Consider the following 26,018-nt stretch of genomic DNA (forward strand, 5'->3'; position numbering starts at 1 on the left):
AGGACCTGAGTCTTTAATAGTAGATGTTGCAACTTCTGCACACTCCACTGATTTATATAAAACTTTTCACTAGTCTCTAAGCAAAGTGGTACACAATCATACTTTCAATTCACGGCATAAACCTGGTATTTAATTAATTAGACATAAGTGAACAATCTTATGGAAATAATGTTTCCTAGTTTTAATTTTTTTTAACTTGGAGCTTTTTGGGTTTTTTTGTTTGTTTGTTTGTTTGTTTTTACTACTAGATAACTTTGTAAGTCTCATCTGTATACACATAATCTTGGATGCTTATAAACTATATTGTTTTACATAATTTTACATTTTACAAACGTAATGAACAGAAACTTTTCCATAGTCTTGAGATAACAATCATTTGATGAATGTTGGGTATTTGAATTAGTTCCAGTCTATACTATTCAGAATAGCCCTGCTTTAATGATCACTATAAAAACTATTATTGGCCAGGCATGGTGGCTCAGGCCTGTAATCCCAGCACTTTGGGCGGCTGAGGCAGGTGGATCATCTGAGGTCAGGAGTTCAAGACCAGCCTGGCCAACATGGTGAAACCCCACCTTTACTAAAAATACAAAAATTAGCTGGGCGTGATAATTCCAGCTACTTGAGAGGCTGAGGCAGGAGAATCACTTGAACCCAGGAGACAGAGGTTGCAGTGAGCCAAGATCACGCCACTGTACTCCAGCCTGGGTGATAGAGTGAGACTCTGTCTCAAACAAACAAACAAAAAACCTATTACTGAGGATTGACGTTTGATATTGATAATACCGATATATTCATACTGATACTTTTAGAGTGCTTTCAAAACATTCCTATGTCAGAGTTGTTAAGGGAATTTAAAAAGATAAATGATGTTAACTTAGCCCTTAGCACAGTGACTACTGGTTAGACTTTAATCTAATATAGATTAAAGTTCTCTTCCTCCAATAATGAGTTTGACCTACTGATCCTCATTGGTGAAGCAAAAACAATCTGTTCAGAAGTCTTTCTGAATTCACTGCTGGTGTTTTTTTTCTATTTGGCATCACATATAAAGCATTTCTTTTAAAGCACATGCCAATTTTTTTCCACAGGGACCTTTGTTCTCAGGTGATCCATTATGTGTGGTATCACTGCAGAATTTGGGACAAATTTCAACTTATATCAAAGAACTCCTCAGTGTCTTTATTATTCAGTCCCCTCACTCCTTCCCTCCTGGCTCCAAGCACATTCTTCCTCCTCTCACTGCCAGAGTGGTTTCAGAAGATTCTGTAGTAAGTTCTCAGAAGCCTATTGTGCAGTAACAAAGAATTCTAGCAGTGAGCTGTGAGTTCTGTCTTTGCTGGCTTTCCCAGGTGGAAGGCTACACTCATCCTTCACTAACGGCAGACTAGGACAAGCATTGCCCAGGCCTGCAAGCTGGTTCAGCGCTAGGAACCCAAGCAAGAACTCACCATGCTAATCAAACCTGTTGGGTGGATATGTGGGCAGGCGTTGAAGAACTTTTCTGGAAGAAGTACACACAGTCTTGTTGTAAAGGGGGTATGGGTGTAGGAACAGCTGGGAATAAGAGCCCCTAGAGTTCCTTTACTTTCCCAGTCATCTAGGAATTTGATTCAGTGTTTCGTGTTCTTTTGAATCATTTAGGGGATGTTTACAAAGGTTTTCTTTGTTTTTTTTCCTAACCTCTTTTTTGCCTTAGTCGAGGGGATCCAGAAAGTAATCATGGACCTTGTAGATGAGTTTAAAGATGAATTTCCCACCATCCTAAGATTATCACAGTCTAATCAGGTAAGGTGATTTTATAACCTTCAAAAAGAATACAAAAATTATATTCTATTTTTAGTGTTGTACCAATCATTTAATACTTGATTTGGAGATCAGTGCTCAACCTTAAGAAAATACTAATTTTGCCTCAGAAAAACAAATTTCAAATATTACTTAGTAAGAGGGGTCTATGGGAAGCAGAGAGATTGTGGACCAAGAAGTGAGGTAAATCAAGAGTTAAGTTTAAAGACAATCACTATGTCATTAGGTTAAAAACCTGGCAATCTCTCATAGCTACAATTACAATGTAAAATCAGAAAAATACCTAAGATATTCTTAGGCAAAAATCTATGTCAATTAAATCAGTGGGAAAACTTGAGATAAATTGTAACAGTGGAAAGATAAATATAACATGGATGTGTGTTTTAATACTGAAAGAAAACAGTAGCATCAATTTAAACAAAGTATATGTATATTTTGTAAACTTCTCTTCCAAAAAGGATTTGAAACAGATAAAATATTGGGAGTGAAGCAGGAGTGAGATATGTATTTTGAAGAGACATAAAGTCAGGAAAAAGTAACATCTGTTTAGGGAACACACGTAACCTAATTTACTCAAAGGTTCACAGCCCTTAATGGAAAATTGTGGTTCAGTTATTTTGATCACAGTTCAAATAGAATATGCTGTGAGGGTACATGGTACGGTAACAATCCTCTTATCCAGAAGTCAGACTCTTGGCAATGTCAAACATGAGGTATATAGCCAAAACCTGGAAGTTAACAAGAAGCACTCTGAGTAACACAGTAATCACAAAGTATACACATTTCATTCCAAAGGAGAGGTGATAGAGCTACTTTAACCATGCATGCAGACAACCCTCCATTAGACATTTACTAGACACCTCGCTATTGCTTGGGACTGGAGAGAAGACATACAGAGAGAAATAAGATGAGATCCTTTCTGCCAATGAGCTTAATCAAATGGAGATAGAGTTGTAAATGAGTAATTGCATTAGAATAAGGTAACTGTTATACCTTTATATCTAATTTTGAGGAGTCAATGACTCTACTAAGGAATGTCAGAGAAGGCCTCATGGAGGAAGGATGCTTTTAAGTCAGGTTCCAAAGGATGAACAGTAGTTTTCAAGGTAAAGAAAAGGTGGGAACAGTGGGTAGGGGCTGGAAGCATATTTCATTGGCAGCGTAGGTTAGGCCCAAAAGTAGGAAACAGCATAGTATGTTTCCAAAATGTCAAATAAATGTAAATTAAAGGCTTGTAGGATACAAGGGTTGAGGCAGGAAATAGTAGAAAATAGGAAATGTAACCAGGAGTTATGATGTGGAGGTCTTTGTATGCCATGTGAAAAACACTGGACTTTCCTGTATATGTAACACAGATGTCAGTCACAGAAAGGTTTTGGTCTTGGAAATGACATTCAGTTTGCACATTGAAAATACTTCTTTGGTGGTAATGAAGTCTGAATGGAGGCAGAGCTTCTAGGAATATTTTGCTGCAAATGACAGCTAAGAACAAGGACATTAACACTGGGAATAGAAAGAATGAGTTGAACACAAGAGATATTAAGCGTATTTTGAAACTGACAATGTGGGATGAGAGAGAATATGTAGAGGTTGAGGAAGATTCTGGATTTCATGGGTAGCTAGAAGAATAGTGATCCTATTAACTAGGACCCAAGAGAAGATGAGGAAGACCAGCTTTGGAGATAATGATGTTTGATTGGATCATAGTTTAAGAGGTCATGCTACATCCTGCCCAAGCCTTGGAGTTGAGTTACAAATTGCATATGTAGGTTGGAAGCACAAGGGAAGCCCAGGCTGAGGATGTATATTTGGGAGTCATCAGTGAATAGTATGTTGTCATAGTGTATAGTTAAATCATATGTTTAACTAACTGTAGTACACATTTAAACCTAAATGACAATCATCACTGCTCAAGAAGATTGTGTAGTAACATGAGGGCCTAGGACAGAGCCCCCAACAATGCCATTGTTTAAAGGGGTTAGCAGGGAATCAGGAAAGAGCAGAATGAAGAGAATGAAATTCTATGAAAGCCACAGAAGTGGAGAGAAAAAGGATAGAGGGATTAGCAGCAGTCAGAATCCTCAAAGATGTCAGGTATGAGGTACATTTTTGAAAGTTACTTTTCATGTCAGTAAAAATTTAACCAACACTAAGTGGGTAAAATTTTAGTTAGCCAGAAAATTTACTTATGTGGAACCCCTCATTCACCAATGTTGCTTGTTGTATACTTACACACTTGTTTAGCAAAAATAATTTTCTGTTCTTTGATCTGAATAGGAGGTAATTGTTATACACACAGATGATTCAAATCACTGAGCCCATACATTTCTAAAAATAAATTAACTGATAGGCATTCTTGTTTACCATTGAATCGGATGAGTTTGAACTGTCAGGACCTGCTGAACTCCCTTAGCTATAGTAGAGTTCTGGGACTTGTAGAATGGACTCCAGATGGTACAATAGAAGACAATACTGATTTAGCCTATAAGACAATAGCCCTGGGGGAAGTGGACATTCCCAGTGTCAGTCATCACAGGAAGAGGCGGGCACGTTAGATACAGGACATGAGAACGCAGAAGGCTGGCCTTCAGCTGTCAGGGGAAGCAACTTGCTTTGTGCCTTTGGCTGGCCCTCTCTTGGGTCTAGTCAAATTTGAGGAGGAGTGACACTGAAGTGTAGGAGTCTGCCGGCACAGTGGTAAGATGGCATGCAGATGCTGGTCAGATCAGCTAAGCAGGAGAGATAAGGCTTAAGAGTTTCTGAAGGCAAACTGGGTTTTCTAATACTGTGTCTTAGACTTGGCATCCAGTTGCTCCCCCTCTTTGCATTCCCCTAGCCTTGGTATAAAGTCTTTTGAAGCATTGGAGGCAATTTTTGGCTATGCTTTGGAGTAGGAAGGAAAGAGATGTGCATGTCTGGTCAAGGTCAAATAGCTCAGGCCATCACAGTAGAAATTATTGAGAAAGCCTCAGGGTGAATCCTAGGAAGCCGGAGACAGGTATGGAAAATCTCATTATCTTTTTCAAGTTTTGAGTCTCCCACCACTGCTGAAATGAGAGAAACTGGGGTTTGAATTAATCAAATAAATGGCAACTTCATTCATTCATTTCTATTTTCCAAATAGCTTCATTATCACTAGAACCATAAGCATGTCATCAATTGATGACATCAGTTGATATTGAGATCCCAAAAGATAAAGCTCTGAGTTCCTATTTCCAACTAATTGAAGTCATTTACTTATAGAACTTTGCCCAACTCAGAGAGGAACATAAACTTAATTAGTTACTTTATTTCTCATTTTCAAAACACTTGACATTGCTCTTTTCCCACCATTTCCTTTGAAGAATGTGTTGCTGAGATTGGCAAGAAACTTGAACAGTTAGGGGATATTTTCATGTATTTGCAGTTATTTGCTCTTCAAATATAAATTATGTGGAAAACATTATTAATATCCAATTGCTAGCCAGATTATTTTTAAAAGGTTAGATTGTAAGTGCTGCAAAGTTTTTAATTTCCAGGATGATCCATACTTCCCAAAAACACAGTGGAAGTAATGGTTTTAAAAGTACTTAGAGGGCTTTATTAATTGGGTTGTATCTTAAATCTCTAAATTTTGTAATTAGGATTTAAATCTTCTTGTCCCCATGCATGTATTTATTTAGGAAAAGGCCATTTTGCTGGCCTAGAACAAAAAAAGATTTGATGGGAGTGATGATGAATTTTTGTAGAGGAATATACGTGGAATACAATCAGAATAATAATTACTAAATTGTTCTTCCTGGATAAAAATTTTGAAGGAAATTTTCTTTTTAAGGCTGGGAAATTTTATTTTATTTTATTTTATTAATTAATGTATTTTGAGACGGAGTCTCGCTCTGTCACAGAGGCTGAAGTGCAATGGCACAGTCTCCGCTCACTGCAACCTCTGCCTCCTGTGTTCAAGCGATTCTCCTGCCTCAGCCTCCCGAGTAGCTGGGACTACAGGTGCCTGCCACCATGCCCGACTAATTTTTGTATTTTTAGTACAGACAGAGTTTTACCATGTTGGCCAGCCTGGTCTCAAACTCCTGACCTCAAGTGATCCACTCGCCTTGGCCTCCCAAAGTGCTGGATTACAGACATGAGCCATGGTCCCTGGCCAGAAAGTTAATTTTAGAATCTTGTCTTGAGATGATGGTTTCTGAGGTCCAGTTCTATACATCCCTTCAGACCAGATTCCAGTAGCCTTAGTATCTACTTCCTTAGCAAAGAGTAATTTTTAAAGGTTTACACTTGCGAATTTCAAAAGATTTCCATACGATAAATTTAAAATTGTAAACCTTTATATTTCACAAAGAAATCTGTACTACAATTGAGTTTCTAAAAATTTTTCTTTCAGATGCTCTTTCTTGGAATAAGATAAAAATATTTTATAATAAATAGGGCCAATTTTTATGAATTTTTAAATATGAAAGACGATTATATCTTTTTTCTGTTATTTTGGACTTAACCGCATACTACAAAATAGGAAGTTGTAGACAGGACATATTAGAATCCATGCCAAAAATTCTGGAGTTTTACGTACTTAGATGTACTTTTCTGAATTCTCTAGGCTTTTGTTGTTGGTGGTGGTTATTGTTAATGTGTGACAAAAACTGCTAAGAAGGCACCATTAATGTCTGGAATTTACCTGTAAAGGCATTGAGGTTTCTGAACATAATGAAACTAGGACTGTCACTAGAATGCCCTCTACTTCAATTCTATTTTTGTTTTTGGTGAGTTGTTCCTTGTGGAGCATTATCATTATTGTGAAAGTTATAGAGTTGTGTACTAAAAACTTTCTGAGTGGTTTCTAATGTAATATTTGGAATATTTCTTTGATGTTTCTCAAGATTAATTTGTTGTATTTTCTGATACTCTTCATTCATTCATTCTGACAAAGATAGACTGCCTGTTACATGCTAGACACTGCTTAGGCACTGGGAAAAAAGAAGGGAGCTAAATAGATTTAAAACACTGCTGTCATACAAATTATATCCCACTCAAGTAAAAAACAATGAACAAGGAAAATAAACAATATGGTATATTAGTGCTAAGTTTTACAGAGAAGAAAAAATATAGCAGAGAAGGGACGCAAAATAGAGGTGCAGGGATAAGGAGCACAACTGATGCTTTGGGTAGAGTGATCAAAAAAGATCTTAGTGAGGAAGTGATTCTTGAATGCAGATGTGAAGGAAGCGAGGGAGTGAACCTTGGGATGCTTGAGGAGTCAAATGGCTGAGCTAATGCAAAATCCCAGACACCTGAAAAGTTCAACAAGTAATGAGAAGGGAAGGGAAGAGAAAAACATGAGGCTCAACAGGTGAAGAAAAGACTGAGGTCTTTTCTTTACCTTTGTAGGGCCTTGGGCTTTTACATTGAGAGTAACTGGAAGCCACTGAAACAGCTGAGTAGAAGGAAAATGTGATCTGACACAAGTTTTAATTAGGTGTCTCTGGTTGGTGTACTGATAAACAGAATGGCAACAGGCAAGGGTGGAAGCAGAGAAACCACTTAGGAGGCGAATTCACCGATCTGGAAAAGAGATGATGGTAGAATTCAAACACAATAGACTGAGTCTGTATTGGGGGTGATGAGAAGTGATCAAACTCTGGGACAAGGTAGAGAAAGAATTTAGTAAGATTTCTGACAAGCTAGTTTAATAGATACAGAATACTAAAGTTCAGCATTGTAACTGTCATTGACAAAGAAATGGGCATGGTTGTAGCAAAAAGAAAATAAAAAAAGAAAAAGAATGTATGTATGTAAAGAGTAGAGCTCAAATGCAGAAACCAGTTAAGAAGAATCCTTGTTTACTATTGGAAGAGCTCTTTAAAAATTCAGTGCGCATTGGGTGCAGTGTACACTGCTCAGGTGATGGGTGCAGCAAAATCTAAGAAATTACCACAAAAGAATGTATTCATGTAGCCAAACACCACCTGTTCCCCAAAGACCTATTGAATTTAAAAAAAAAAAAAACAAGTAAAAATTCAGTGCACAAAATATATAAATCTAGGAGGAAAATGAAACATTCGTATCTTTTAGCTGGTTACTTCAATTCTTTATACCTACCCCAAGGGAAAATATATATATATAGAGAGAGAGATAGATAGATAGATAGATAGATATCTCTATATAGAGATATATCTATATAGAGATAGATATATCTATATATATCTATATCTATATGTAGATATAGATATAGATATATAAAGATTTAAGAGCTGGGCATGGCGGCTTACACCTGTAATCCCAGCACTTTGGGAGGCTGAGGTCAGGAGTTCGAGATCAGCCTGGTCAGCATGGTGAAACCCCATCTTTACTAAAAATACAAAAATTAGCCAGGCGTGGTGGTGCTTGCTTGTAATCCCAGTTACTCGGTAGGCTGAGGCAGAAGAATCGCTTGGACCTGGGAGGCAGAGGTTGCAGTGAGCTGAGATTGTGCCATTACACTCCAACTTGGGCCACAAGAATGAAACTCCATTACCAAAACAAAACAAAAAAAGATTTAAGTACATGGCAGGGAATTCAAGGGGTTTCGTGGGGGGATAGAATTATTGGACACAGAATATACACAGGATACCATGCACAATGTAGTTATGCAGTAGTCAGTCTCTGCCAGAGGTAGCTTTAATAATGCATTGGAGAATTACACATCAGTTACTTTTCAAAGGCCTATTTTTCAGAAAAGAGAACCTGCGCAGAAAACATCCAAAATCAGGATGGCTATTGCTTTAGCCAAGATTAATCGAGAAACATTAATTCAAGGATTAAACAGCATATCCAGATCCTCCAAATCAGTGGCCAAACTTCTGCATCCTCAGCTTGCATGCAGACTTTTAGAGCTAAGGCACATATCTGCTCGTCTGCTGAGGGAAGTTAATGCGCCAAGGCAACCCCTGTATAACATGCAGGTAAGGGAATACTGCATATGCACAAGGACCCCTTTTAAAGAAACTGTTTTGAATTTGCAAAATTTGAAAAGTAAAATGTAGTGAACTTGATTTTCTATCTGTAAAACAAATATACTCGGATAAGAGAAATGAATGGTTGGGACTTTTTAAAATATAGTGTAATCTTTGGTTTAAATAAGTTTGAAAGGAAAAGCAATGTGGATTTTCTTCTACCTTACTGTTTAATTGAACTGTATGAAACTGTCCATTTCAAATGGTGCAACTTAAATATATGCATGCAAATTATGTTAAATCTAACAGAAATCCTACAACTAGCCTTAAAAATTGTATTTTATTTTTTCCTCATAACTTTATTACGTTTCCAAGATAACTTGTTTGCCATAATATATTGAGTATATTTACCTATAAACTCAAATTATATTTTCTACATTGTCTTACTGAAGCTCTTTTATATTTTGTTGAGGATAACAACTCTTAAAAAGCTTTTTTGGAACCAATTTTTTGTTTTCTAAACTTTGCGTTTTCAATGTGGGCATTATACAAAGCATCCTAAATTTCACTACAAAAGATTTAGAATTTTGCAAGTCTGGCAAGTAAACTCCAGGATGAATTAATTTGAACTCTTTGTTGAAGGAGAAGAAAATGAGGCTCAAATTGAATTAAACCAAAAAAGAAGATGAATTAGCTCCCGTAAACAATCCAGAGCTGTTAAGATTCCCGACATAGCTGGATGCTGGTATTCAAACGAGACCTTCCAGATCCTTTCTCGCTTTTGCTTCGGTTCTTGGTTCTGCTTTCTCTCTTGACGCCATTATTAGACTGGCTTTCCCCTCGAAGTTGCTAGATAATTTGCAGCTGTTCCTTGGCTAGGTTCAATTCCAGCAGAAAAAAAAAGAGAGAGAGAAAACCTCTGACCCCTTATCCCTGGCAAAGTCTCCAGGTTCACTCCAAGAGCACAGCTTATGTTCTCAGTGCTTACCTCTAAACCAAGGACACGAGATTGGCCTGGAATTTGATTACTTGCTTATCCTTAGAGCTGGGGTTGCAGCCCCGTCCAGATCACATGAATTGAGAGTGGTGTGGAATGGGGGAATCCGCAAACAAAAATCTGGGTTGCTTTAAGATGGTAAGAAAATGGATGCTGGTTGGCTAAAATCAACAAGTACCCTTCATGTAGGAGTCTCTCTTTAATCAAAGATTTTGCCATTTCTAGAAAGCATCATATAGTTCAGCTACAAATTGCCTGAAAGCAGCATTTACAAAAGGATCTTTTATAATTTCTGATGTCTGAGAAAGTAAAAAATGGTTTGTGTTTGCTAACCACTGGATTCTTTATGAACTACAAGCCTTATTCCTGTATCTTTAGGTCATTAAAAAGAAACACAGCTGTGGCTCATGTCTGTAATTCCAGCTCTTTGGGAGGCCGAGCCGGGTAGATCATTTGAGGTCAGGAGTTTGAGACTAGCCCGGCCAGCATGGCGAAACCCCATTTCTACTAAAAATACAAAATTAGCCAGCATGGTGGTGCACCTGTAGTCTCAGCTACTCAGGAGGCTGAGGCAGGAGAATCACTTGAACGTAGGAGGCAGAGATTGCAGTGAGTTAAGACTGCACTACTGCACTCTAGTTTGGGCAACAGAGCAAGACTCTATCTCAAAAAAAAAAAAAAAAAAAAAAAAAAAAAAAAAGAAAGAAAAAGAAAAAGATGAACTATATTATCTTAAATCCCCACTGAAACATCTTTCTAAACCTATTATTTTGATGTTTCTTTCCTTGCATTGTCAAACCTATAGTTTTTATGAGGGTTGGAGAAGAAATGCCTTTTGAAGAATATTTCTGTATGTAATATGAAACCATGTTTTAAAACACTGGTCATTATTCTGTTTAGGGTCTTCCTCTTTGCTTCTCTGCTAAATTAGAACTGTGAAGGATCTGAGCTCTTACACTACCTGCAAGCTAACAAATTAGCCTGCCACAGCTGTACACATACATATGCGTATGTGCACACATGCATACACACTCAAGCCTTGGGTCACGAACACATAGTGTATTATTCACAGCAAAAGCATCAGCCAGAACAGTAGCTTATGTTGGTTCCCTATGCTTATATTCCTTAGCGCAGTGTGATGCGGGCCAGATGTTACCTGTGCACACAGTACGTTGCATCACAGGAGAGAGGAACCTTGAAATCAGGAGACTCTGAGCTCTGTATAGGGACACTGGCACATCTCCCTAGACTCCTCTCCAAAAAGTTATACAGATAGAAAGACAGAGTGAGAGAATGAGATTGAGATTAATTATTCATTACCCTGGAATATAAGTGCATGTTTCAGGGAAAAAGGAGAGGGCTTTATCTTTAGTGCCCTGTGACATGTTCGGGGAGGTCATTCTCTAGATCTCTCTAGAGGGATATACTTTTTCTACTTTGTAAGGCTGTTTGCTGTTCAAACATGTCCTTTGCTCAGAAGGGCCAATCTGCACAGGAATGAGAGAAATCCACGTAGGCATATCTCCCAACACTCATGAAAATTCAGTGGCAAGAAAAAAACTCTTTCCAGCTGAATTTGTGTGTTTTTATCCAGTAATGAGATCTAAAAGACACAATATGTTAGCCTTTTTACTTTGACTGATAATGACTTTCTGAGGTAAATTTAGAGATCAAATGTGATAACTTATTCTAAGAACCTAAGATAAACAGGCTTAGGAACTAAGTGACGTGTGCAAGGTCTGTGTGTTAACTGTGACTCTCTTTTCTGAAATTATTTAAAAGCCATGACTATGAAATCTCTTCTTCTTTGCCCTTATTCTAATTGTCTTATGATCTACCTTTAATTTTACAGATTCTTATCAAAGAAATATTCAAAATGTATAGAAGTTAACTGATTAGAAGTCTCACTTGAATTTAAACTAGTAATAATATTTTGCTATATTGCCTTCAGATCTCTCCTTTATAAAACAAAACATAATGAACCATGCCCCAATTCCTTCTCCTTTCTTCTCTAACAGAGGTAGTCATTTTTTTGAAGTTGACGTGAACATTTACATGCATACTTTTATATTTTCTCTACATTTGTATGCATATAGTAATGTTTTCCCCCCAAATTTCTTGCTTTCTTTAATTATTTTAAACATATCTATGTAGTCTTTTTAATTATTGTCCTTGATGTATTTGGAGGTGGTAATTTTTCTGACTATTGTGATCTATATTGCTTCTCACTTATAGATAGTTTTCTTATAATTTTATTTTAACTGAAACTTGAAAAGAAAAAAAGAAAACTTCAGAGTTGTGTGGTTTTTTGTTTTTTTTTGTTAATCCCTTTTGGCCTTGGTGGTGAAACTGTCCCTCTAGAGAAATTGGACTTGTTGCTCCAGGAGTATCAGCAACCTGAGACCAATCTTGATGTTGTTTTCAGTTTAGGATTCCCTGCATTACACTGATAAGATAAATTCAGATCCCTTATAAGGGACAAGCTTGGAATTTTAATCTCTCATGGGAGCCCCACATAGAGACCAGCTTCCTTACTTTCTTCCTCTACTGGTGGATGCAATTATTTGAGTCCCAATTTCACTGAAATTGCAGCTCTGCAAAGGCTTGATCCCCACCTCACATTTTTCCAAGTCTCATGTCCAGTCTCTGTATTAATACTCAAGCACCCAACCATTATTTTAGGGTCCAGCACATCTCTAGAGTTCCTGGACTATAAGCTCACATACTTGCTGCTCTGGCTTTTAGTTCCCTCTTTGTTCCTGGCACCGGGGGTGGGAGGAAAGGTTCCTTTCTTTTTTGTAAACTCAGTCTTGTATTCTATCTTTTGAGTTTCATTTTTATAGCATTTCTAGGTGTTTTTGTGTGAGATGCTCCATATTAGCTCAGTCTGCCATGTTTGTGGAACCAGATGTCCTTCAGCTTTATTTCTTAATATCTTCCTTTACAAGTTTTAAGATGATTAAATTTGTTGGAAGTGAAATATAGTTCTACTTTTTTATTTATTCAACAAATAGTGGCCAAGTGCAGTGGATCACGCCTGTAATCCCAACACTTTGGGAGGATGAGGCAGTGGATCACCTGAGGTCAGGAGTTCGAGACCAGCCTGGCCAAAATGGTGAAACCCAATCTCTACTAAAAATACAAACATTAGCTGGGCATGGTGGCAGGTGCCTGTAATCGCAGCTACTCAGGAGCTGAAGCAGGAGAATCACTTGAACCCAGGAGGGGGAGGTTGCAGTGAGCCAAGATCGTACCACTGCACTCCACCCTGAGTAACGAGAGCAAAACTTCAAATCCAAAAAAAAAAAAAAAAAATTACTGAAATCCTGATATGCAAAATCACTCATTTAGGTACCAGGGACTTAGAGATGTCTCACCTTACCCTGTAGTCTGTGGGGCTCACAGATAAATAAGCAAACAATGTCAGTAGGATGTAGCAAGTGCATGATCAAAGTATGCAAAGTGCACTATGGAAGCCTCAAGAAGGGGCCTGTCATTCCAAAGAGTGGTCCATGTGGACATTCTAGAGATAGGATACTGTATCTGAGTCTTGAAGAAGAATTAGCCAGATGAGAAGTAGGAGAATCATTCCAAGAAAAGAACAGTATATATGAAGATACTGAGGTTAGAGAGAACATGACTTATTTGGAGAACATAAGTAGTTCCATATGGCTGGAGTGAGACGAGTGAGAACAGTCCCAGGTCAGAGGTTCCAGGGTCCCTGAGGGCTGTGGGTTGGGAAGAAGCTTTATATGGGTAATATACAGTAGCTAGGGTTGAGAATCAGAATTGCCAGTGAGGGAAAACTAAGTTGTAGTAAACAATGTGTCTCAAATCTCCAAGACTCAGTGAAGACAGAAATAGAACTGACTATGACGACAATGGCCTGGAGAGTCAAAGGTGTTGTATCTTTGATGTATGAGATGTGGCAGAGGTCAATGGATTGGTCTGTAAATGGAGTGTATCCGTGGAACCAGAGCGTGCTGAGAGGAAATTTCTGTAGTATGGAGAAGCCACATCAGACAGAGTTCAACTTACCCAGAGTGGATTCCAGCATGAATTCCTTTAAGAATTGTCAAACTGCCTGTCTCAGATGGAGCTTTGTGTGGGGACGTAAAAGGGGTGAAAGCTGGAAGGACTATGCAAGGGGATATGCTTTGTGAATACATGAAAGGTATCACTTTAAGAAAACTTAGCTGTAAGAAAGTAGGTGGCCTGGTTAACTTATCTGAAGGTATGTTTCAAAGATCTGGATGTGCTCTGTCTGGTCACTGATTGGTGGATGACAAATGATGAAAAAATGCATTTGTAGCTGGAGTAAGTAGCTCTACCAAATCTGTCTATTAAATGGCTAAGAATACCAGTGAGGCAGGTGACTTCCTTTGGAAACACAGAAATAGAGGAACATTTTCATTAGGACACAAACAGTAACTAGAATAGTGTTTTAGCCCTTTGACGTGGGGAGTTCTGAGATGCAGCATACAGTAATGGTTTCCTCAGGGTAATCAGAGTGGACACTGGCTCAGGAGCTCCCTCTACCATCACCAGGTCCTTTCTGATTGGATGTTCAGCTCTCTAGAGCATGCTTAATATGTCTGAAATGTTGTGCCAAATAGAAGCCTCCAAAAAAATTTAACTAACAAGAGTGGCCTAAAGCGATTCTAATGGCCTGTGATGGCACAGACAGTTGGGGTCAAGCCTTTCCAGCTAGCCACCTTGTTAGAAAAGGCTTCCTTTGCACCTGGCTCTATGGATGCTGAGTAAAATTAGTCCTCAAACCCCTCCAGGTTCTGCAGGACTGAGACTGCAGTGATGGAACTGTGGCTAGTTCTATAAAAAGACTTGGGAGTGGAAAACTCTTAGAGAATTTCCTGGTAGGTTTCACCATCTCCAGTGCCAGTACTTAGAGAATGGTGCATCTGCTTAGCCTTGTGAGCTGCCTGCCTGCGTGGAGCCCACAGCTGCTCTAGGCTGCAGTGACCTAGATAATCGCCTTGAATGCTGACTTCAGCCAAGCCACGTCAGCTCCCAGACATCGTTGTTGATTCTGGCAGGCCGATGCAGGGCCACAGGTCAAGGAGCTCTTCCTGTGATAGACTCATCCCTATCATGGCATTAGAGTTGACTGTTTCTACTTTGTATAAGCACTGTCACATGGTATAGGATAAGATAGGGACAAAAGTGAAGAAAATCCTCAGCCTCTACAATGCCTGGGCTGTGGGTGGATCCCAGTGAACTGTGTTCTTTTCAGGATAAGTTTCAGAAGTTTACCTACTTCAAATTTCTTCATCACCCCACCCTCTAAGTTAGACTCCAGGTTGGGGTTTAAACTATGACCTCAGAAATATCAGGAAGTTTTGTAGTTCCCACATGGGCCTGCCATGAGACTAACTTGGCTGGTATAATCTAGACCTGGGGAAAGAGGATATTTTCTAGATAGTAGAACTCCTGGGATCTTAAAGACTCCCCCAAATTGGCAAAGGAATTAGGACATTTGAGCCTTTACAGGACCACTGGATTAAAAGCTTGTTTAACAACAATGTTCTACAGAATGTGAACACTGGTGTTAATAAAGTCCAGGTAGCTCTCCCTAAAGTCAAGAGTCTTTCCTGTATTCAAGGGTGTTGTGAGTTGCTAAGCAAAAACACATTCGTGTAGCTTTTCCAAACTTACATTTTTTTTTATATACAGATGTCCAGGAAATATTTTTTTTTTCCTGGACATCTCTATAAGCAAGTCAATGTTGCCTGCAACATTTGTCTGAGAGTTAAGAATTTCCCCTATGACACCCTTTGTAACTCTCATCAGGGTGGTTTTGGACAATGTAAACTACGTGGGGCCTGGTAATTCTCTAACCTTTGGATCATGTATAAGTGAATCTTTATTTTCTAAACTGCTCACTGTTGGCTATTTTGTGTGATTTACCTTAATAGTAAAAATAAGATGAACACACATACTTCTTTTATGAGATAAGGCTGTCAAAATTATGTGGAAAAAGTTGATTTAAAGGTTCAAAATATTTTTACTGCTCAAATCTCCATATATTTTACATATTTTCCATGACCAAACTTACAAAGAAATATATGAACATAACATTAATACCAAGATATTTTTTAACTCAAATATGCAAATAAAGTAAAATTAATATAACAAGGTTGAGATAAAAATTTTGAGATAGGCCAAGATCATCAAAAGATTGCCACTTACCAAATTTCTCCAGCTTTTTATCTTAGGTTTTACCATACACTATTCCTGCTCAAAGCAAGACAAAAATGAAACAGCATGGTTTATAATATGAAAAACATGTTTTATAAGTGAGTCATAAAGTTGAAAAATGGCTACTTGCCAGTAGCCACATATATTTTGGAGGAAATACATTTTCTGTAGGGATTACTTGTTACAGGAATAAAAAGTATTTGTTAAAAGCATTAAAATAATAAAAATGATCCTTAAACAATATAAAGATTATTCAGACGCATAACATATATCGAATACGTAATTTATTTTGAAACTAATCAGCTTTAATTACTTTTAGGTGAAGGACAAAACCTGAGAGAGAAAGATGTAATAAAACGCAAAGAGTAATTTCACATGTAGATGCCTGTGTTAGTCCATTCTTGCACGTCTATAAAGAAATGCCTGAGTCTGGGTAATTTGTAAAGAAAACAGGTTTAACTGGCTTATGGTTCTGCAGGCTGTACAGGAAGCACAGAAGCATCAGCTTCTGGGGAGGCCTCAGGGAACTTACAATCACGGCAGAAGGCAAAGGGGAAACCAGCGCTTCACATGGCTGGAACAGGAGGAAGAGAGAGAGGTGGGAGAAGCCACACACTTTTATACAACCAGATCTCAGGAGAACTCACTATCATGACGGTAGCTCCAAGGGGGCATGGTGTTAAACCATGAGAAATCACCCCCTTGATCCAATCACCTCCCACCAGGCCCCACCGCCAGTACTTGGTATTACATTTCAACATGAGATTTGGTAGGGACACAGATCCAACTCATACAACACCAATTTTATTTCTATTGTATATGGCCTACCAATTATTGAACATGGACCTCCCACTATGAATTCATATATTCACAAACTCAAGAACCTTTTCAGTCTGCTAGGAGGTAGATCTGCTTTCTTCCTCCTAGAGAGCCTGCTCTCTACTTGTATGTTTGTCTCCATGTAGCCTAAAAGTGGGATTCAAAGGCATGCTATCAATTTGATTCCTCTAGCAAGAGAGAAAAAGTAGCAGCTGCTTCATTTCCTGGAAACTCTTTCTTGAAGCCAGGAATTCTGGGAAATGCTACAGGTGACCTGTGTAGGGAGTGGGGAGAAACTTTCCCTACCTATCCGTACATCTAGAAGTTAGTATGGCCCAAAGAGAAAGGAGGAAGAAAGAAAACAGGCTTTCCCCAACCCCCAGCACTCCCATCCCCCACTCTTAGCTACCAAGCTAGATCCTATTCTTGGTTTCCTTGTTCTGTAAATCACTTAAGAGGGAAGAAGGAAATTGCAGTGCATTCAGTAGTGGCAGCACTAAGCAAACACTGAGCATACTAGAACAGGATGCACAGGTATTTTAATAATTTCATTTACAAAAATACCGTATGTGCTTTCAACTTAACATGGAAAATACAGAAAACAAGAAAGAATTGAATCTCTCTGAACCTGTGTTCCTATTTCATAGGTTTTTTAGAGGATAAAATGAGACAATGCAAGGAAAGCCATTAGAATAGAACCTAGCATGTAATGAGTGTTCTACAAATGTTAACTATACAAAGCCACATTACTAAATTATAACAGTAATTAAAATTTGGGTGAATTTCTGTCCAAACTTTTTCTATGCAATGTTAATTGTGTTACTTTTAATCATAAAAACAGTGGACATAGAATTTTTAAACTTTGAAGTATACAGAAGAGTGTAGCTCCATGAATTTTCATAAATTGAACATATCTTGGTAAGCAGCAGTCAAGAAATCTTCTCATGCTGCCTTATGGTCACTAATTCCCTCCCTTGCTAGGATAATTGTTTCCTTTCCTTCCAGCAGCATCGATTAGTTTGGCTTGTTTTTGTATGTTATCTAAATGGAATCAATCATACTTGTTATGCTTACTATTTTGAACCTTGATCTTTCTCAGGTATCATGAGGTACTATGAATGTCCCCTAATGCTACCCATGCACAGACATTCTGCTAAAAACTTTATGAGCATTTTCTTATTTATCTTCATAGCAAATCTGTGAGATAAACATTAGCTATTATTCTCAATTTGGAGATTAGGGAACCAAAGCTTAGAGGGAAGAATTATTTGTCCAATATTTCATTACTCAAGGACTCTAGGGCCAGAGATGAACTACATCTGTTTACTCCAGAGTCTGCATTCCTTTACGATTCTTCATAAGCAGTGTATCCCAAGGCAGCGTGATTTAATGATTAGGGTAACAGCTTGGGCCGTGTAGTATGATTCCCAGTTTAAATCTTATTTTGCTACTTACCAGCTATATTACCATAGGCAAGTTTCGACTTTTCTTTTTCCTGTTTTCCAGTTGTGGAATGAGGATAATAATAACATAAACTTCATAGGATTGTTTAAGAATTAAATATGAATATTTATAAAGTACATTGAACAGGACCTGGTACACAGTGCCATGTAAGTGTTTGTTCAACAAAAGGTTATCACATGTTCTTCAGAAGTAACTTTTATATATTTATTTTGAGATGTTGTTTCACTTGTGTTGCCCAGGCTGGAGTGCAATGGCATGATTTCAGTTCACTGCAACTGAGGAAGGAGACCCAGGCATCTAGGATAACCTCCTCCTTGACATCCACAGTGCATTTCAATAGAAGAAAAGGCTGGTGGCACCTCTTGAATCACCTTCCTATAAAATAGCAGGCGTGGTATGGGGGAATTTCTCCGGAAGACATTGTTTTTACTTAAACAAGATCACACCCCCACCCCACTCCTCCATCTGGAGACCAGAACCCTTTCATAGGTGATTTCTAAAGCTGTAAACCCAAGGCCCTTTCATATGTGATTACTAAAGCTGTAGACCCAAGACCTTTTTCACTTGTTATTTCTAAGGCTGTAAACCTAAGATCCTTTCCCATGTAATATCTAGAGTGTAAGCCTATATAAAGGCAGAGCTTCTCTTTGTTAGGGGAGCTTGGCCATTTGGACAAACATAAAGCTTTGCTTCCAGGCCATAATAATAAAACCCCTTCCTTTCTAGTTCGGTGTCCGAGAGGTCTGTTTCTCCAGCTGCTCCTGCTTCACAACCTCTACCTCCCAAGTTCAAGCGATTCTCCTGCCTCAGCCTCCTAAGTAGCTGGGATTACAGGGATGTACCACCATGCCTGGCTAATATTCGTATTTTTAGTAGAGACGGGTTTCACCATGTTGGTCAGGCTGGTCTCGAACTCCTGACTTCAGGTGATCCACCCACCTTGGCCTCCCAAAGGGTGTCGGCCACTGTGCCCAGCCCAGAAGTACCTTTTAAAAGGCTGCATATTATTGACAATACTCAAGATATAGAATCAACCTACGTGTCTAACCACAGGTGAATGGATAAGGAAAATGTGATTTAGATACAAAATTGAATACTATTCAACCATAAAAAAGAATAAAATTCTGTTATTTGTGATGGCAACAATGAATCTGGAGATCATGTTAAATGAAATAAGCCAGACACAGAAAGACAAACAACACATGATCTCACCAACACATGAAATCTCAACAACAGCAACAACAACAACAACAAAAGTTGTTATCATAGAAGCAGAGAGGAGAACAGTGGTTACCAGAGACTGGTTAGGGAAAGAAGAAAAGGGAAGGATGGTGAGAGGTTGTTAAATGGGTACAAAATTACAATTATATAGGAAGGAAGGAGAAATTCTTGTGTTCTACTGCACAGTAGGGTGACTATGGTTAATGGTAAAATATTGTGTCTTACAAAATAGCTAGAAGAGAGGATTTTTGAGTGTTCTCACCACAAAGAAATGATAAATGCACAAGGTGATACAGATGCTAACTACCCTGATTGGATCATCATATAACATAGATTTGTATGGAAACATCAAATAGTACTCCTTAAATATGTACCATTACAATTAAAAATACATAAATAAAAGGTTTTAAAAAATAAGAGGTTGCAATAATATACCATTGAGTGGATATAACAGAATTTTCATAACTATTCTGGAATCATTGTTTTAGTTTTTTTCAATGTTATAACTTGTTAATGAACATTTTCTAATGAACACTATGTGCATGTTTTTACCAAGCATTTATATGATTTTATTAGCTACAGCCTGTGCCTTTTGGAAGTTCATTGAATCCATTGAGTTGCTTGGCTCTTACTTCAGAGGAGCCTGGCTAACTGCCACTTCACTGCTGAATGGAAAGGGAATGTTTTTCCTAACGTCCTCATTTCATATCTTGCTCAAGGCGACAGAGGTGGCCCATAAGACAGTATAAACTGAATATGTTAACCTGATCTGTTTGAGGCCGGTACACCTCTGCCAGAAACTAGAAACACAAGAGAGCAACTTCATTATTGGTGTAAACTGCTCTGTGTTTCATGAGAGCCTGTTGGATATGTGCAGAGAACATTTCCGAAGCTTAATGATCATCTAAGGTTAATGCTGGCCTTCAGCAGTCTCATGATGAACATTTCCAAGCAGGTCATTAATCTCTAGGAAAAGCTTATTATTTTGATTGCTGTTTACTTAATTGAGGTTGTGAATAATTAGTAAAGAATGATTACATGAATTTGAACAAAGGAAAGGCTGTTTTTCTAATATGCACAGCAGCACCTCCTAGTGTGCACAGTTGGTAATTGTGAAAAGTTAAAAGTCATTTAGATCGCAGAAATGCAAGGCTTTTATAGATTTGTCACAGGTTTTGATTAGCACAAGAAAGTGTCTTGTAAAAACAAGGAAAAGTAAACAATTTTCACAATGTGAAAAGCGCAGGTAGCTCTAAAGTAGGTGACTTTCTTTAGAAAAATAATCATTTTACAGTAATATTGTACAATATGACATTGAAACATTGAAAACTTTTGTTTAATAGAAAATCTTTTCTGTTTTTGCAGGTCAGAAAGGGTTCTTTGTTTGAAATCATCTCCTTTCCAGCAAAGATGGTTTTAACTAGCATAATATATGCTTCATATGCAGCACTAATTTATTTGGTGAGAAAATTATTAGAATCTAGAAATAAATCTATTTATTTTATGTAATGTTAATGATAATACTATGCAATAGTAAACTGTACAATATTTACTGTTACCATTGACAAACTATGATAACATTCTTGTTACACAAAACAATTTTATATTAAAAATTTCCTTTTCTGATGAGCCAGGTCAATTCACCAAAAACCAGTTTGCTTAAATAGCTACACTTATTTTATTTTTATTAAGTTTATTACCACTTGAATATTCTTGATCAAGAAATTTTAGTTTTACTTTTATTTAGCTACAGTTGTTTTGTTTCACCATTGTGCCATGGTTGGCTGAAGTTCAGTATCTATCATTTGGGGTCTCTCACTTTGGGGAACACAGGTGTTAGTGTATTTTGGATTACAAGGCTGTGCATGACAAAAATGTCAAGGATTTTTTAAATTGTAAAGGTTTTATTTTTTATTAGTAGCCACTTAACTTTAAAAAAAAAACTATAACATACAAAATGAAAGTGCACAACTTATTGAATTATCACAAAATCTATTAATCCTTATACCACCAAGGTCCAGAAGAAAAAAAAATTACCATTATTCCAGAAACCTCTTTCTTGCCCCTCATAATCACTACCCTTTCCTATACAGGATATCACTATTTTGACTTGTAATACTACTGATGGTTGACTGCTTGAATTGCATATAAATGAAATCAGACAGTACGTATTCTTTTGTGTTTGTCTTTTGCCCGACACTGTTGTGAGATTATTCATTGCCTGTTGCAGTAGTTTGCTCACTTTCATTGCTGTGTAGTATCCAACTGACTGACTGTATCAACATTTATTTATACATTCTACTGCTGATGGACATTTGTATTACTTCGTTTTGGCTACTATGAGTAAGGTTGCTATAAATATTCCTGTACATGTTTTTGATGAAACTGCTAGACCCTAAGTTATACATGTGCTGATACCCAGTAGACATTGCCAAAGAGTTTTTTAAAATGGTTTAACAATTAACACAAATCTCAGTAGATTTTATAAAAGTTCCAGTTGCTTTACATCATTACTGACACTTAGTATTGTCAATCTTTTCCATTTTAGCCATTTTTGTGGGTATGTAGTATTATCACATTGTGGTTTTATTTTACATCTCCCTTATTATTAATGAGATTGAATACATTTGCATACATTAATTGGACATTTGGATATTCTGTTTGTGAATTTCTATTAAAATCTCTTCTTGTTTTTCTATTTAGAGACATCTTTTTTAAAAAAGATTTTTTTACTTTAAAAAACATAATTCTAGGAGCTTGTCCTTTTAAAATTATATATGGACAAATTTCTTCTCATATCCTGTGTCTTACCTTTTCATTCTTTTAGCAATGTCCTTTAAAGCAGAAATTCTTAGCCAGGCATGCTGGTGTGTTCCTATAATCCCTGATACTCAGGAGATTCATGGGGAAGGCTGAAGCAGGAGGATCCCTTGAGCCCAGAAGTGAGACCAGCATGGGCATAATAGTGATATCCAGTCTTAAAATAAATAGAAGCTTATCATAATTTTAATGTAATCCAATTTATTAATCTTTTCCTTTATGTTAAGTGATTTTTGTTTCAAAAAGAATCTTGACTTACACCTAAGGTCATGAAAATATTCTCCTCTGTTACATTCTAGAAGCTTTATTTTACCTTTCACCTTTAGATTTGTAATCCATCTTGAACTAATGTGAGGTAAGAGTCAAATTTTTCCCCATGAGTATCCAATTAATTCAATTAAATTTACTTTTTCTTTAGAAAAGCCTTTTCCCTATTGCCTTAGAATAGTATTTTTGTCATAAATCAAGTGACCCTTATATGTAGGTCTGTTTACGGATTCTCTGTTCTATTCAGTTGGTCTCTGTCTATTCTTGTACCAGTTCAGCACTGCATTAATTATGGGAGCTCTATAATATATCTTAATAACTGGGAGAATAAGTACTCTTTCCAGTTCAAGAACATAATATACCCTTCTATTTATTTTGGTCTTCGTTAATTTCTTTTATTTTTATGAGTTTTTTCGTTAGCATTCTTACACATTTTTGTTAATATTTTTACATCATATCAAAACACAAAAGTCTCAAGAGCCAAGCAGATGTGTGTATGTGTGTGTGTGTTAGGTTGACTAGACAGTTCTAAAATGTATAGGGGAGTGTACAGGGTCAAGAATAACCAAATACCCTTGAAAAAAGGTAGAACTTACTTTTGAGTGTATTATTTCAGTTTTTAAAAAATTAATTTTATCAAATATTTTGCCACTGTTTTAAATTTTCAGGAAGTGCTCAATATCTTAAATGTGAATCTCATATAAAATTGTCATTCAACTAAACTAGGATGCAAATACATTACAAAAAATGAACAGGATGACCTGTCTATGTAGAAATAAAAACTAGACTAAAACAAAAATTAAACTTCAATTTCTCAAAGGCTGTTGAAATCATCTCACACAATGTGTCATGCCATGAACTTTATCAGTAGGTAACAGAAACAAACTTTTGGTGATCTGATAATTGGTCACATATGCATCTAAGGCCTGGGAGAGGTGGGGGCTAAAATTTTGGTTTTGAAAACAATATATATGTTAGACGTTAATGTCCTATGAGTGGAACCATGTCAAGAGAAAAGAATGGTAAGTCAACAGAAATATGAAGAAGAGAAACATTTAGGTGAGCTGAAAAAGAATCCATTTGGGAGACAAGAAAACAATCAGAAAGGCAGGAAAAAAAATCAGGAGAAATAGTGCCAAGGAAACAGAGACTCAGGATGTTGTGAGTAGTTAAGTGTCACATACAAGCAGAAGTCAAGTGAAATGATGATTTGAGGTGTCCATGAGACACAGTAGTAAAGATGTTGAAGTTAACCATCTCAAAAACGATTTCAGTGGCATAACTGGATAAGGAAGACAGAAATAGGAAGTTTCAGAGTGAACAGAAGGTAATAGCATGGAAACAGACTCTGGTTTGACTAAGAAGACAGAGTGTGTAGCAGTCAGCAAGCATGTTATAGGTTGCAGGGGAAGAGCCAGCTAAGAGAAAAGAGGTGGAAGAGACAAGGAATAACTGATAGAGAAGATGGTAGGATGTAGGTTGAAAACAAAGATAGAAGGATATTGACCTTAATCAAGACCATTCATTTTCTGAGACTGGAAAAAGGTGATTAGAATGTACATAGATATAATTTTGTTGGTGAGGAACAAGAGAATGTTTCAAGTAGGATAGAACTTTCCAACCTTTCTCACAACATGGCATTCATAGAAAATGATCATATTTGGGATAAATGGATGAGGCTATTTACAGGTAAATGTCATGAGTTTACAGGTTTCTAGTACTGGGTTTGGATACATAAAAGTGCAAGTCACAACAGATATCTGAATGACAGTGCCTTAATCAATAAAGACATTTAAATATCTTAATTAGAAATTGGGAGTTAGGCAATTCCCAGGTTTGTACATTTAGGTCCAAAATGTTATCAAAACCCAGGTTTGAATGTCTGTGCTTCCCCCAAATTCTTATTTTAAAATCTAACCCCAAAGTGGTGGTATCAGCAGGTGGGATCTTTGGGAGGTGATTAGATAATAAGAGCAGAGTCCTCATGAATGGGATTAGTGCCCTTAGAAATGAGGCTTGATATGAGGGCATAGCTAGAAAGTACCATCTATGCTTATTACATTGTGTGCCTGGAGGTCCTGAAAAGAGGTGTTTTTTATTAGATTACGTAGATTAATGACTTTATGTTAAATACCATATTGTATTTATCTGTGGTTAGTAGCTTAAAAAGAAATTTTACTTTTCAAACTCTTTTTATTATATAGGCAGTCTGTGTTAATGCTGTGCTGGAGAAGGTAAAGAATATCTTTCAAGAAGAAGAATCCATAAGGCAAAGCAGAGAAGAGAGTGAAAGTTGTAGAAAAGCCTTTTCTGAGCCTGTGCTTTCGGAGCCTATGTTTCCTGAAGGTGAAATCAAAGCAAAACCTTACAGGTCATTGCCGGAGAAGCCAGACATGTCATGTTATCCCAAGCTTCCTGCTAAAAAGCAGAGTAACAAGATCCAAGTTTTACACTCTGTGTTTGACCAATCAGCTGAAATGGATGAGCAGATCTGAATGCAGATATCACTGAACAGAACTTAAAAGTTATCTATTTAATGGCACATTTCATCTGACAAAACTCAGAGACTCTGCTTTCTTTTTAAAAAAAGAAGGGGACTACAATTAAAATGTCATTTTCTAGTATTTACATGATAGAGTAAATAAAATGAATACTGATGTGGAATATATGTACTGACTACTTTCCATGAACAAGAAAATCCACCCTTTGGTGGGTTAGACTTTACACTGTGGTTTATAATATGTGTGTATATATATATATATATATATATATATATATATATAATACATTAATGTTTTTAGTAAAGACGAGTGTCTAATTCTTTACTTGGGAGAAAAAAAGCACTATCAAAATAAAAGAATATTATTTTTTATATACAGCCTGCAGAGTTTGAGTCTGCCTATTATTTTATAAATCACGGAAGGATTTGCAATTCATAGATGTCATAAATTTATAAAACAAAGTATTATTTACAAATGTGATGAGAAGATTTCTATATATGAAGACAGGACATGATATGATTTTTTTATTTCTAAATTTAGAGATACAAATTTGAATGAAAATTCAAGTGCACACTACGCACTATTGCCAGTGGCTTTTGTGAGAAAATATTTCTGTAATTAATCCTGCAAACCAGGGCTACAGTTTTTGGCTGCAGAAAGTACTTTGATTTCTTCTATACACTTTCCATTCTGGACACGTGTTAAGACTTGACTGAGCATTGAAGGATTATCACGATAGAATAGACTGGGATGTACCTTCCTGAGAGATAGTACATTTTCTGTACTTAAGTGAGTAGCTGCTACCATAAACAGTATCTATACAAAGCCCAAGTCTGACTCATTAGTTGTCTGAGAAATGAGGACCAAGTGCTACTTATGCTACCCATACTCCAACAGAAAAGGAAGTGTGATAATATGTAGCAAAGGTCCCTGTAAGCAGAGTCGTTACTATACAGACCTTATTCATTTACTATTTTTATAATA

General features: G+C 37.0%; 1 protein-coding gene across 1 annotated transcript; it reads left to right on the plus strand.

The window, feature by feature from the left end:
- The first annotated feature begins 1,452 nt into the window (after positions 1 to 1,452).
- Positions 1,453 to 25,199, plus strand: SPATA9 (spermatogenesis associated 9). Its single transcript, XM_003920741.4, has 5 exons — positions 1,453 to 1,513; positions 1,700 to 1,788; positions 8,511 to 8,738; positions 20,812 to 20,907; positions 24,738 to 25,199. Exons 1-5 carry the CDS (start codon positions 1,453 to 1,455, stop codon positions 25,026 to 25,028), a joined length of 765 nt encoding a protein of 254 aa, XP_003920790.2. The 3' UTR covers positions 25,029 to 25,199.
- Positions 25,200 to 26,018: the final 819 nt, after the last annotated feature.

Source organism: Saimiri boliviensis, chromosome 1 (genome assembly GCF_048565385.1).
Source record: "Saimiri boliviensis isolate mSaiBol1 chromosome 1, mSaiBol1.pri, whole genome shotgun sequence".
Taxonomy (NCBI): domain Eukaryota; kingdom Metazoa; phylum Chordata; class Mammalia; order Primates; family Cebidae; genus Saimiri; species Saimiri boliviensis.

Excerpts from the sequence above, each read along its gene's own strand:
- SPATA9 (XM_003920741.4), top strand. The coding sequence starts at position 1,453 with ATGCTAATCAAACCTGTTGGGTGGATATGTGGGCAGGCGTTGAAGAAC. Across the intron at positions 1,789-8,510 it reads GATTATCACAGTCTAATCAG|AAAAGAGAACCTGCGCAGAA; the intron begins GTAAGGTGATTT and ends CCTATTTTTCAG. Across the intron at positions 8,739-20,811 it reads AACCCCTGTATAACATGCAG|GTCAGAAAGGGTTCTTTGTT; the intron begins GTAAGGGAATAC and ends CTGTTTTTGCAG.